Raw genomic sequence first — 14,679 nt, 5'->3', positions numbered from 1 at the left:
CCATCTAATTTGATAGAAAGTTTTGCTGGGTAGGAAATTATTGGCTGGAAGTTGTTTTCTTTCAGAATTTGGAATATGTTACTCCAAACCCTTCTGGCTCTCATGACTTGGTTTGGGAAGTCTGGAGTGATTCTAATTGGTTTGCCTCTGAATGTCACTTGGCTCTTTGTTTTTGTTGCCTTTAAGATTCTCTGCTTGGCTTCCACATTGGTCATTTTGACAATTATGTGGCGTGGGGACCCTCTTCTCCGATCCTGTCTAAAGGGAGTTCTATAAGTTTCCTGGACCTGTGTATCGACCTCTTGATCTATGTCTGGAAAATTTTCTGCTATTACTTCCTTGAAGAGATTGTTGATCCCTTTGGTTTCACCTTCTTTTCCCTCCTCTATTCCAATTATTCTTAGGTTAGCTCTCTTAAAATGGGCCCATATTTCTTCAATGTCAGATTCCTGCTGTCGGATTTTTTTTTTTCTAAATTAGAAACTATGTGTTCATTTTTGGAATGATCATCTTCTAAGAGCGATATTCTATTCTCCATGTGGTCTAATCTGTTGTTTATACTTTGAATTGAGGTCTTTACTTCATTAATTGCATCCTTTATCTCTTTTTGGCTCTCTCTGAATTCTTTTTGAAACACCTCTATTATTTCTACGTTTTTTTTTTCCTGATTTGATCTTCTAGAAATCTCTGAATTTCTGTTTTATCAGGTTCTCATGTTGTGGGGTTGTGGGCATTCATTGCTCCATTGTTATTCCTCTTTCCCATGATTTCGGAAGTTTGTGCCTTCTCTGGGTTCTTCCCTTGGGTCACTACAATTTCATTTAAGGTGCTCTGGATCTCGAGTCTGTGGGGTATCTCGGTCCCCACTACTCCTTTACTGGGTTGTATTGCAGAGTCTCAGACCCTGGGAGTCAATCGAGGCTGCTTTAGACCATGCGGGGTGCCAGGTTGGGTATTCTCCTATGGTGTGATATCTCTGCCACTGCCACTCTCCCACTGGGTCAAGTCCCTGGGAGTACGGTACTGGGATTTCTCCTCTAGGGACCATAATTTGACTCACTGTTGTTGAGTGCGCAGATGGAGCTGTAGTGGACTAGGTGAATTCACTGCTGCTGCTGCTGCCGGTGGCAATATGGTGCCTTTGTCATGCCCTCGGCCGTGAGGCTGGTATATTTCTTCTCTGGTTTTGAGCTCCACTCTGAGCCCCTGCAGGGTGTGCTGAGCCCAGTCCCTGGGAGCTTTAGATGCTCCCTGCGCCGAAAAATCTGCCGAATTCCGCCCGGCTGTTCCACAGCGGTTCACCTTGGCTCTCTGTCCGCTGCTCCTCTCTGGAGCCTGGTGAGCTGTTGAGTGCATTGGTCTGTAGCTGTTCGGTGAATTCGCCGCTGCCGCCGGCAGTAAGGCGCTGCTGCCACATCCTCAGCTATGAGGCTGGCGTATCTCCTCTGTGGCTCTGAGCTCCGTTCTGAGTCCCCCTCCTCTCTGGAGCCTGGTGCTGGAAGGGAAGATGGCGTCTGCCGCTTTGTACCACGGCTCCGGCCGCAGCACTGCAGTCTGGTTTCTTTCTGGTGTCCCGTTTTTCCAGCCCTCTTTTTCTCTGTCCCTTGTAATTACATTTTTTGTTTCTCTGCTGATGGTGTTTTCTGGCTATAAAAGGCGCTGATTTTGTGGTAATAGAGATTGGTTGTTAGCGGGGCTCGTAAGCCCCGCTTTTCTCCGTCGCCATCTTCCCGGAAGTCCTCCTCTTTGTATATTCTTGATAGCAGTCCTCTATAAGGAGTAGCTGACAAAAATCTCTCATTTTGTTGGCTCTGTTTTGAGAGTATTAATAGTTTCTTTTACTGTATGGAAGCTTTTCAGTTTAATGCAATCCCATATATGAATACTCATTTTACTTTCTTGTGCCTTTGGAGTCTTGTTACAGAACTTTTTTACCCATGTCTATATGATGAAGTGCTGGTTCTATGCCGTCTTCACGTAAGTGCAAGGTCTGTGGTCTAATTTCCAGGTCTTTGATTTATCTTGAATTAACTCTTCTAAAGGGTGAGAAAGTGCAGCTTATTTTAATTTTTTTTTTTTTTTTGCATATGGATAACCAGTTTTGTCAACAACATTTGTTGAAGAGCTATCTTTTTTACAGAATATGTTTTTGGCCCCTTTGTCAAAAATGAATTGGCTCTAAGTATGTGGATTTGTTTCTGAGTCTTCTGTTACACTTCATTGGTCTTTGTGTCTGCTTTTGTGCCAATACCATGCTTTTTTTCCTTTTTCTTTTTTTCTACTCTGGCTCTGTAGTATTGTTTGAAATCAGATACCATTGATATCTCCTGAATGGTTCTTATGTCTGAGAACTATTTTGATTATTTTTTATTGTTGTTGTTGTTACAAGTGAATTTAAGTACTGATTTTCTCTATCTGTGAAGAATGACCTTGGTTTTTTAATGGGTATTGCATTGAATCTGTAGATCACTTTTGGAAGAATGGCCATTTGATTATATTTATTCTGCCTCAAACATAGTTCCCAAATAATATCTACTATGAAATAGTGGTATATTAAAATGCTGTGAAATTTGTGGTTTAATTTTAGAATGAATTGGTGGTTTCTGGTGTGGAGAGGTAAATAGTTACTATAGTTTTTTTACCCAGTTGGAAACAGAATAATTTAGCAATGTTTTCCCCCTCCCTCCCTCCCAAAATTACCTAAAAATATGGTAAAGAGGCTCTTCATCCCCGTATAAAATAAGAGAGACATAGTAAGCAGGGGAAGAGGTCTGACCTAGAGGAGACCCCAGTATATGAAACTTAAGCTCACAGGGGTGAGAAGCCACAAAACAACTCGATTTGTTTAGCGGAATCCCTAAGAAAGCCTACAGTTTAGTTTTATGATATTCCAGGAAACAGTAGAGGAAGAAAGGAGAAAACACAGCTTTGGTTGACAGTCATTTGAAGATGTGGCTAGGGCTGCAGGTATTATTTCCTGCCCTTCACTGCAGGGCAGATATCGGGTATAAAACTGAAAGCCAGAGTTGGAGAAGGATGGACCAGAGGGATCTGGACTGAGGGATGCCCACTTGGCTGATTGTAGGTACCAAAAGGTGGGCGTGGTGAAGATGGTTGCAGTTATCTCATGTCTCTGCATGCAATGTGACTTCGTCCTCTTCTCATCTAGAAGTAGAGTCTATTTTTCCATCCTTTGCATCTGGCCTGGCTGAGTGACTTGCTTTGACGAATAAGAGTCAGAAATGTTATACAAGTTCTGGATCTTGGACCTAGGGAGCCTTAAAGATTCTCCTCACCCTGTTGGAATGGTGGGACTGTCATGTGAGGAATACAGGGTTATTTTTTTAAAAAATGAGACACTACATAGAAAAAGAAGCCCGCCATTGGCTGTGGTCAAATGACCAGACACTTGTAGTTATGTGAATGTCCTTAAAAATGACAATAAAGCACTATCCAGCTCAGCCCAGTCCCATGTGCCCGCTTGTGTAAATGTCACCAAGTGAGCTGTGGTTGTTTTAAGCTCCCATTTTGGGGTAGTTTGTTTCACAGAGACAGAGAATGCAGGCAGAGGTTGAGTGAGCCTCTGTGCATTGGATTTGTGGGTGTTGTAGCTCTTTCAATATGCAGCTTCCATTGTCCACACTGGGTAGGAAAAGGGACACATTTCTTAGGGAAATTTTTACCAGCTTTAATGGATTGAATAGTGGCCCTACATGATATAGTCAACGGCTAACTCCCAGTACCTGTGAATGTGACTAGGACATAGTCTTTGTTGATGCAATTAAGTTAATGAATGCAATGAGTGTTTTTATAAGAGGTAGGGAAAAAAGAAATAGACATATAGAAGAGAAAGTCACATGAAGATGGAGGCAGAGACTGTAGTATGAAGTCATGAGCTAAGGTGGGTTGTTGGCCACCATCAGAAAGTGAGAGAGAGAGACAGGGAAGGGTTCTCCTTCAGAGTTTAGGGGAGACAAGCCCGCTGACACCTTGAGTTTGGACTACAAGAGAATAAAATTCTTTTGTTTTAAACCAGCATATGTGTGGTAATTTGTTATAGCAGTTCCAGCAACACATCAACCTTGAGGAGCACCTAAAGATATTTACTGTATATCCAAAAATCTCCTAATGAAATAGTTCTGCCAAAGAGTTCTACAGTAAAGCTCAGTATTGAATAAATTCTGCTCACAAATACAGCTCTTCCAGAAAATTTATTATTGCTGTGTTTTAAAAATATGTTTTTAAAGAGTTTTAAACATTGGATTAATATAGCCAAGGCTTGCCCACATGTTTGAGAAAATCCCAAACTATAAAAACAGAGACTAGTCGGATGTGGTGGTGCACGCTTGTAATCCAAGCCTTGGGAGGCTGAGACAAGATGATCACAGGTTTGCAGCTAGCCTCAGGTACTTAGTGAGGCTCTTTGCAACTTAGTGAGACCCTGTTTCAAAACAAAGAATAAAAAACAGTGCTGGGGGTGTAGCTCAGAGGTAAAATGGCCCTGGGTTCCATCCCCAGTACCGCAAACTGCAAACAAACAAAAAATCAGAGATTTAGGCCAAAAAAAAAAAAAAAATAGAAACAAGAAACTTGTGGGAATAGAGATAATACAGGGAATAGGAAATTTTTAAAACTTTCACTGATATCATCAGAGTGATAAGAAATTATAGACATAAAGCAAGAGCAGGACACCACAAAAGAAGAAAATTCAGAGAGGAAAAAGGAGCAGTTGGAAATTAAAAGTGTAAGAACAGAGAGGTAAACTTAAAAGGTCTAAAAGATAAAGTTGAGAAAGCAGAACAAATAATAAATAAATGGGAAATGGAAAAAGATAAGAAAACAGAAGGGAGAAAATTCTCAAATGATACAAAAAATTATTAGTACTGAAAGATAAGACCCTTCAGATTGGTAGTGACAAGGAAGGGCCAAGCCAAGTACAGACAGTGTAGAAAGAGCCAGTCAGAGGCAAGCAACAGTGAGAGTTCACAGAGCCGAAAACAACGTTGTGCCCCAAAGCTTCCAAAAAGAGAAAGAAACCATTGCTAACCAAGTTAACACACAAGAGCAGGTTCTGTGAAACGAACTGGAGTCAGAATGTCATCAGGTCTTCTCAAAAGCAACTCTGGAAGCCAACATCCGGAACAGTGAGCCAACCTAGAATTTTACGCCTCACTAAGCCATCAAAAGTAAAAGGCATGTGTGAAATAAAAACCACAGAATATACACAAAGCACGTGCAATGGCTACAAAATTAATTCACTTCCTGTGTGTGCTTTTTTTTTTTTTTAAGTAAGAGTGACAGAATAAAGTCAGGGAAAAGCTGAACCGAGTTCTAAAATCCAATCAGCCTGAACCCAGGGTCATTCTACCTCCAGGCTACACCTCCATTTCTTTTTATTTTTTTGTTTGGAAACAGGGTCTTGCTAGTTGCTAAGACTCTTGCCAACTTGCTGAGGCTGTCTTTGAATCTTCAATCCTCCTGTCTCAGTCTACCAACTACTGGAAGTACAGGTGTGCGTGCCTGGCAAGAAGGGGGTCCTTTGTTAGGGGGAAAACAGAATTCAAGAATTTTCTGTTGCCTTTGGTTATGTGGGGAAAAGAAGTGCTGCGAGACCATTAGAATCACTGGAAGATTTTTGTGATAGGTACATTCAAAATTAGCCAAATGAATAGGAATTATGGCCATTAACAAATCAGAAAAAATATTCTATAGGAAAGAAAATGCATTCGTAGTGCACAACAGAATAAGTGGTGTTCAACATTTGCATAGTTGGAAATATTTAAACACCAGATTGCTTAATAACCATTTTAAGCGTTACTGGAGGAATGGGCGGAGGGAGAAGGCTTTGCTGACCGCAGAGAGCTTCTAATTATGTTAGATGAAGATCTTACATAATACCCAGCACAGTGAGATGTCAACAGATAAGCTTTAAAGTATATAAAACAAAAAGTAGTACAAACACAATAATTAGGAACGTAAAGATCCATTTCAAAAGAAATATCAAGAAACATTGGCTTTGTTGTCTGTGGGGAGCGATTCTGGGTATGGGAGAATGAGTTTTGCATTTTGTAAGAAGCATCTTAGTTTTTGCTTATTTAATTATGGGTCGGTTACTTTGATAAAAGCAAATGTAAAAGTTTAGTAATATTAAAATTCCTTGCAAATTTTATTTTGACTTTATGTTTGGTGTGTTTTGGGAACCATAGCCTTGAGAAATATAATTGTTTGTTCCTCTTTGTTTTAAAATTTGCACTCATCAGGAAACTTCTGTAGAAAAACAGGAAGTCTAAGGATAAAAGTGAGGGTCAGGTGTGGGTATTTTATAGATCCACGACTGTTTTCCACACCTATCCATCTCGTGTGTATTGACCTATAATGTGAAGACCAGTGAGTGTTTTCTTTGTGGACAAGATTAAAGAACTGTCACATACAAGGAAAAGAGAATGTGAGAAATTATTTGTCTTTTAGACAGTATGTGCTAAATCTCCCTGGCTTATAGTAGACACATTAATGCGCTGTCCACAGCCTGGCTAGGTTAGTAGAGGTCCTTAGAGGTATTGCAGTTTCATTTATTTATGATATTTTCAGGTGATGCCTGGTAATATGGTTAAAATTAAATCTCACTCAAGGAATGAATCAGATATTCTGCAACTAGTTTGGGAGGAAAAAAAGCACATAAAACACAGCCATGCAACAGCTTTTTTTCCCTGTCAAAAGACTGTTTAGTAAAAAAATTAAATTTCATTAAAACATAAGTACTGAACCTAAAAGAAAATGGAATCTTTGAGAAATATAATTGAAATATGAAATACCGGCTCAAAAGATTAGCTTCCTGTATCATATTCATTAGTATTTGTAAATGTCAGTGTTAGATTGTGGGGATGAATTTTTAATCAAAATATCACATTCTTTAAATCTTTTTTCTTTCTTTTTTTTTTTTTTTTGCAGTGCTGAGGAGCAAACTCAGGGCCTTGCTCATGCTAGGCAATTTCTCTACCGTTGAGCTATTCCCCCAAGCCCCAAATAATCACATTCTTTTTTGGGTGGCAAAATCCAGGGACATTCTGCCTTTGAGCTTTATCTACAACCTATTTAGTTTTTCATCTTGAAACAGGGTCTCCCCAAGTTGCTAAGAGTCTCACTAAGTTGCTGAGGCTGTCCTCGAACCTGTGTTCCTCTTGTCTCAGCCTCCTCAGTACTGGGATTACAGTCAGGTGCCACCATGCCCAGCTGTATTCTTTATATTGCTGCTTAAAGAAATTATTCCAGAAGAGTTTATTTTTTCCATGGATGCTAAATATGTAATGCTCATGCAGCAACCATATGACTGACTCAGTAATAATGGCATATACTACTTTCTTGGAGCTACACAGTGTACCAACAAATGGTAATTGATTTAATCCTCACCTCTACTAGGCCTGATAGCCAAGGAGAAGAGAAATGACTTATTTAAAGTCTGCTGTTAATAATATGAGCTAGCTGATTAAAACACAAGCAGTCTAGCATCAGAGTTCTTTGGTATCCTTGGTGCCTCACCTAGCTTTTTATTGTTATTTTGTATTCCTGACTCACCACAGCAGACTGCTCAGTGGAAGGTTCTATAGATTTACACACTTGCAGGTGGATTTACCTAGCAATATTCTGTTTGGGTAGAGAATAGTTTTCTTACATTCATTTATGAAGAGCCAACTTTAGTGTTCATGCAAGAAACATTGGTTTTTGCAGATAGCCATCGAGAGTAGATTTTTGACAATGAATTTACATTGATTAGATTTTATTGTTTCACGGAATATATTTGTGTATATTGATTAACTCTGAAAGACGCATAGGAAATTTGAGATCATAGTTAAAAAAAATTTGACACTAGCAACCCTAGCACGGGCCATGTAAGCACCTGGTACTGTGTCGAGAATGCTGTAAAAGATTGAGACATGTCTTTGCAGGTGGAGGGACATTCCTCATGGGATTGTGGGTACTCTACTAAACATTCTCTTTTGTTTAGATGATTAATGTGACGACAGACTATTGCCTTGACATCATAAAGAAGTTTGAAGTTTCGGAAGAAAATAAGGTGAAAAATGTTCTCGGCATAGAAGGTAAAATGACCATTAATTTTAATTTCTAATTTCTTGATGAAATTTGCTTACTAAAATTCCAGCAGCCAGGTGTGCTGGTGCATGCCTTATAATCCCACTACTTGGGAGGCTGAGACAGGAATATTACAGGTTTGTGGCCAGCCCCAGCAAGACCTTTAGCAACTTAGTGAGACCCTGTTTCAATATAAAAAGTAAAATAAGGTTGGGGATGTAGCTCGGAGGTAGAAACACTCCTGGGTTCAATTGCTAGTAACACACACACACACACACACACACACACACACACACACACACTGGCAAAATTTTTAAGAAAATGAATCAGGAGATATTCATGGAATTGCAAATAATTCAAATAAGACCACAAAGCTCATATTTTTCAGAAGCCCTAAGGTTGGTGTTTGTCTTACTTTTGCAAAACCCATGAGCATTTTCAATTTCAAGGAAGGCTGCTTGAGGCTTCTGTGTATGAGGGGCACTAAAAAGTATTTGGATATTTTTTAAATGGTTAATTTTTAGAAATAGCTTCATCCTGATGATTTTATAAAGGAAAATTTGGCCCCGAAATAGGCAACCTATAAAACTAATGACTGGAAAATAAATGTTTCTTTACAAAATGTTGGTCAATGACTTTCTTTTTTCCCCCCTGAGTGACAGCATTACAGAAGCTGTTTGAAGCACAGATCTGGTTAATACAATCCTTCATTTTATAGTTGAGAGAAAGTGAGGTTCAAAGAAATTAAATAATTTACACACTCAGAATCTAGCTTCTAGGGTTTTATTTATTTATTTATTTATTTATTTATTTATTTATTTATTTTGCGAGTCTGGAGATGCAACCCAGAGGCCTTCGACCTTCGAGCTACACCCCCTGCCCTATATATTTTTTTTATTCATTATTTTGAAACCGGGTCTCACTGAGTTGCAGAGGCCTCACTAAGTAGCTGAGGCTGTCCGCGAACTGTGATCCTCCGGGTCTCAGCCTCCCGAATGCTGGGATTACAAGCGTGTGCCTCCACCCCTGGCTAGCTTCTAGGGTTTTATACATCGATAATATGGCCTAACATAGCTACATGTATGCATAAGTTACATGTATTTAAAATATGTGGGGAAATACACTACCAAATGCAATCTGAGAAAGGGATCACTCAAGCAGGAGGGATCATTTTAATTTAAGACCTCAGGTATCTCAGCTTCCCCCAAAGCATCCCAAACCATGGTCCAGCTTACTGTTTTTGGCGGTTGACTGCCTATATTTCCTCGCTCCCAGGATCAGTGTGGACAAGGGAGCTTTCATTTTTATTTTTATTTTTACCTTTTTTTTAAGAGACAGGGCTTTGCTATGTTGCCGTGGTTGGCCCTGAAGTCCTGGACTCAGGTGATGAGGCAGTACCGCCATGCCCAGCTCACCGAGGAGGTTTCAGCACCACATTTTTCTTTCTTGGAGTTGAGGATAATTAAAATGAGGAGGAATAATTTAAAATCTTATATCATTAAAACTCTCCTTAAAAATAGAGAGGATAAACTAGTGTGGGCCTTTCTGTATGAAATCATGACATTTTTTTCCCCATGGGTCCACAGAGATGAAATTAAGCATGGTCTCTAAGTTATGGGCATAAAGATGAACATGAAGAAATTTTTTAACCCATTTCAGTCTATCGCCTGGAGATGGAATGCCTGTAATAGAAAACTTAAGTCAAGCAAATATACTACTTATGGTAACTTTGAACTAGTACTTGAATATTTATTATGCTCATGGAATTGAGAGCGTAGGTCCTAATGGATTAAGTATCAGAGGGTATTTACAGATGTAATTTTATCACACGATTTTCAAAGACTTGAAACAATTCACCCTAATTCTACTTAAGGACTTGTGAGTTATTCATGTATTTATTCATACAGTGATGAATGTTCCTTTTATGTTTTGAAAGGTTGTAGAAAATATGTAGGCACTATTTCAAAGTTAATAATGTGCTAAGCATTGACAGCATTTTCCTAAACCAATTTCATGCTCAAAGGTTCACACCTTGAGCGTAGGCAGTGTTTAACCTTTGACATGACACTGTGGTATCAACTATACCGTTTTTCAGAGCAACGCAATCAACAATTGACTGCCGTTTGACCAAGGTGCTACTTGGTGTAAACATGGCTCTAACACAGTCTTGGTCCTCTATGAGGTTACAGCGCATTAGCAAGACTTGGGTTCAGTAGTTACTAAGTGGCCTTGTGGAAAGTCTCCTCCCCTGTCTAGACAGAATTCTTTAAAAGCGAGTTCATTTTTCTCTAGGTTGTGTTTAAATGGCTACTCCCCAAAGTCACATTTACATTTTTTTGCATTCTCTTTGACCTCAAGCAAATCTCCCACTGACCCTGTTTCCCCCACAAAGGTTGTCCTGGTAACTGCTACAAATATTCTTTGACCTCTTTTGTTGCTATTTGGAGTTAATTAATAAGAGATGCTTTGAAAGCTATAGTGCTGGACTCTCTCTTCCAAAGGCTTCACGAACTTTATGCGTAGTCCTGCTTGTGATGTGTTTAACCCCCTGCACCATGAAGTGTACCAAGATATGGACCAGCCCCTCTGCAACTACTACATAGCATCCTCTCACAACACGTACCTGACTGGGGACCAGCTCCTTTCACAGTCCAAGGTGGATATGTATGCACGAGTCCTACAAGAGGGCTGTCGCTGCGTGGAAGGTATGTACGCCTTGTATGGGCTCCGGTGTGCAATGGAGCATGTATCCTTTAATTAGTGTGTCTGAGTCTACTTTAAGTACTGAAGACCTAAAAAATGCCCTCCACTAATTAGAGCCATTGGTCTATTCACAATCAAGCCATTTTTATTTGAATTAGAAGAAAGAGCGAGAGATGGACCGGCAGTTGGGAAACATACATTTCACTGCTGAAAAAATTGTGATAAAAATTAGTCTTTCAAGAAGAAAATTTAAATAGATGATGGCAAACAAATAGTTCAGGAGAGCTATTTATGATAAAAATAATTCATGGTCTATCAATTAGTCAACATTTACTTAATTTCTAGTGGTTTCTGAGTGGGGAGGACCCAGAAGGAAGGAAGGAAGTGATGGTTTCTATCATTACAGAGCTCACGGTTCACTAGGATGCATGCGTATTTCCCAAAATGGCACCACCTGGGAATTCCATCCATTGGGTCGTTTGCGTGGCGTGGGAGTGCTGGCGTGGAGAACGGAGTGTGGGGTGACAGCCATGAGGAACCTTGCAGGCTGGGTGGGGATCATCACTAGGTGTTCAAATTCCTCACAGGTGGTGGTGAGGAATTACAACTTTGGCTTTTGGTACTGAGGGGACAGTAGGGGATTTTCATACCTAGATCAATATTATCAAGCGTGCAGTTTAAAAAATCACTTTCACAATAGTGCAGTAGAATAATTTTTTTAAAATTTAATGTATGAGTGTGGAGGGATAAGAGAGGTAAACTGGAGCCAGGGGAGCTGTGGGAAGGCTGTCACAAGGATTCAAAGGAGGGATTATAAAATCTTGGCTGCAGTTTACCTCCCGTATCCCCCCACAAATACATGTCCTTCCTCAAAAAAAAAAAAAAAAATCACCCTACTGCTTTGTCGTGCAAGTGATTTTCTAAACTTGGTAAAATGGCTATAGGTAGGAGAATAGGACATAGGTTAACCTATTAGGACCCCGGGAGAGCGTCAATGGTGGAAGGAATGAGGGAGAATTGGGGTGCATGTTGGTATCAGAACATTCTACAGTGAATCTGAGAGGAAGAGCATAAATGAGAATTTTCCTTCTGCGGAGTTAAGATGGTATGACTGTACTGTTTAAATGTGTGTCTTTATTGGTCATTTGGGTAACAATGCCTGAATTTAGTGGAAGAGGACAGGCATGACAAATGGTTCACAATTCTGAGCTTTGGCCCTGGTGGTTAACGTCATAAGAGTGTAGGAGGTCACTTGCAGAGAGCAGTGGAAAAGAGAAAGACACGGAAAAGAGAAAGACACGCAAGGAGTCCAGCAACCCAACATTTAGGAGGCAGGAAAGCAATCTAGAAACAGCAAGGAGACTGAGCGAACATGGACAGCTGGACCCCAGGGCTGAGACCAGCAGAAAGGGATGCTCAGCAATGTTAATGGAACAGAAAAATAAAACGGGTAAAGATTTGGCAGTGGGAGGTTGTTGATGATCTTTTCTGTGTATTTTGGGGTGGTATTGGATGATAAAGGCATCTAATCTGCCATGGGTCGGGACTGGGCCTTCTGGGTTGGTGAGAAGAGTTGTTACAGGGTGTGTGTGTGGGTGGGTGGAGGGGATGATACAGGTTTGTTTTAGATGGGATGAAGGTGGTAAGATAAAAGTACACTCAGTTTACTCAGGTTTAGGTGGGCGAGAAGGCTTAAGACTTAAGAACAGAGTGAGCCCGGCGTGGTGGCACATGCTGGTAATCCCAGTACTTGGGAGGCTGAGACAGGAGGATCACAGGTTCTTGGTCAGCCTTAGCTACTTAATGAGGCCTTTCACAACTTAGTGAGACCCTGTTTCAAGATAAGAAATAATAAAAAATAGGGCTAGGGTGCAGCTTAGAGGTAGAATGCCCCAAAACCACAAAAGAAGAAGAAGGAGAAGGAGAAGGAGAAGGAAGAGGATAAGGATAAGGATAAGGATAAGGATAAGGATAAGGATGAGAAGGAGAAGGAGGAGAAGGAGAAGGAGAAGGAGAAGGAGAAGGAGAAGGAGAAGGAGAAGGAGAAGAAGAAGAAGAAGAAGAAGAAGAAGAAGAAGAAGAAGAATGAGAAATAGAAGAAAGTGCTTTTGAAACCATCATCAGAGAAGTGGAGAGGGGTTGACAAGATAAATTGAAGAAGGAAGGCCTGGCTACTGGCTAATTTTAAAATCATTCTTTAATGATAGAAAAATCTACATGCTTAGATTCCCTCTAATACACCCAAACAGAACTCATCTGCTTAGATGCTCTAACTGTGAAGGCTGTGTGCAGAATTGGCCCTCAAGTGGGTCTGGGTTTGTAGGTAGTATTATGCATCTTTAAGATGTTGTGCATGGTCTAGGAAAGGGAGTGGGATGAATGAGGGGCCACCAAGTGGGATCCAGAGGCCAGAAGGTTCAAAGAAATAGAAAAGCACAGGAAGTTATAATCACACAGGCTGCAAAACAGTAACACAGAGTTGTCGTTGCATTGAGACATACTGGCAGGTGACAGCAATTCGTAGTGTGTTCTGGTGAGCCTGAATGAAATAATGTGGAGCCGGGGTTTGCTGGCCTCCAGGTGGTGACGGCTAAGGAATCCAGCAGATGGCCGCAGGGAATCTTAACTCCCAAAAGAGGCTGACAGGGGCAGGCCAGAGGTAGCAATGATAAGCCAGACACTTAAACACAAAAAGCATGCTATAGAAGAGGCACTTGAAGATGCAGAAAGGCAGAGTTGGATAAAGTGATCTTCAGAAGAGGAGGGGATTTTCTTGAGTGTAGATCAGTTTGTTAAAAGTAGCAGTCAGGGACAGAGGAGGCCTCCTGGTTCTGTGATTTATATAAGAGAGTGTTGAGGAGAGAGGAAGTGGTGTCCTCCAGGGTTAGCTGGTGGTTACCCAAGACAAGGAGGCTGAGGAAGAGCCCCTAAGAATATGAAGACAAAGGGAGTTTGTTTATGATGAAGAGGAGGAGCCATGGAGCCCAGGGGAACCGCTTTTGGTGGAGGTGTACCTGGGAGTCGGCTGTGGAATAACTAATTGTCCTGCACGTGTGGGGCAGAGTAGGGAAATGAAACACTACAGAGACAAGGCTGGCTAACTGGCTGGGCCTTTCTTCTTCACCTAGCTGATGGCTTGGAGAATATTTTGCTACAAAATAGACAGTAGAGTTATGTAGGCAGACCAGCATGTTAAAAGTCGAGCAGGTGTTAAAAACTGTGCATATGCCGGGCGTGGTGGTGCATGCTTGAAATCCCAGCATTTGGGAGGCTGAGACAGAAGGATCCCAGTTCGCAGACAGCCTCAGTTACTACTTAGTGAGGTCTTTTGCAACTCAGTGAGACCCTGTTTCAAAATAAAGAATAAAAAACAGGGCTGGGGGTGTAGCTCGGAGGTAAAATGCCCCTTGGTTCCATCCTTAGTACCTCCAAAAAAGAAAGAAAAAGAAAAAGAAAAAAACTCTGCATAACAGAACCATCAGGACCACTCCCAAATGAGAGCTCTGGAAATTATTATTGTATGACAATATTTTTGCAGTAGTTACAGAAAATATCTACTGACAAAAATGACTATAAACTGTGGCTTAGGCAACTGAATAATGAAGATACTCATAAAATATTTACCGAAGGAAAAACCTTTCAAACAGCAAGAGGTCCTGAGGTGACAGTTTGCTCTCAGCCTGTTATTCAGCCCTTTGTTAACTCAGCACTGAGTAAGGTTTATGCGTTTGATATGCACAGAGGTGTCCTGGGCACACAGCCTCCCTGGATTCACATTGAGGGTTGTCCAGTATTTTAAATAGTCATATTTTCTTGGAGGCCGGTTGGGGAAAATAGCTTATAAAAATATAAATATAAATATGAATATATATAAAATAAAATAAGTAT

At 40.6% G+C, this 14,679-nt stretch overlaps 1 protein-coding gene across 5 annotated transcripts in view; it reads left to right on the top strand.

Annotated features, from left to right (window-relative positions):
* The window catches only part of PLCH1 (phospholipase C eta 1), a gene marked incomplete at both ends in the record, with an annotated part of 197,680 nt that overhangs the window by 125,438 nt on the left and 57,563 nt on the right, over window positions 1–14,679 (top strand). For all 5 annotated transcript variants that reach the window (XM_080696174.1, XM_080696173.1, XM_080696171.1 and 2 more), the window contains 2 exons: window positions 8,003–8,096; window positions 10,590–10,793. In XM_080696174.1, the coding sequence (XP_080552300.1) occupies window positions 8,003–8,096; window positions 10,590–10,793 (298 nt within the window). The remainder of the gene's footprint in view (window positions 1–8,002; window positions 8,097–10,589; window positions 10,794–14,679) is intronic.

Source organism: Muscardinus avellanarius, assembly GCF_963383645.1.
Source record: "Muscardinus avellanarius genome assembly, chromosome: 5".
Classification (NCBI taxonomy): domain Eukaryota; kingdom Metazoa; phylum Chordata; class Mammalia; order Rodentia; family Gliridae; genus Muscardinus; species Muscardinus avellanarius.
Note: the sequence above shows the minus strand (reverse complement) of the source record. Positions and strands in the feature narration are given on the sequence as shown.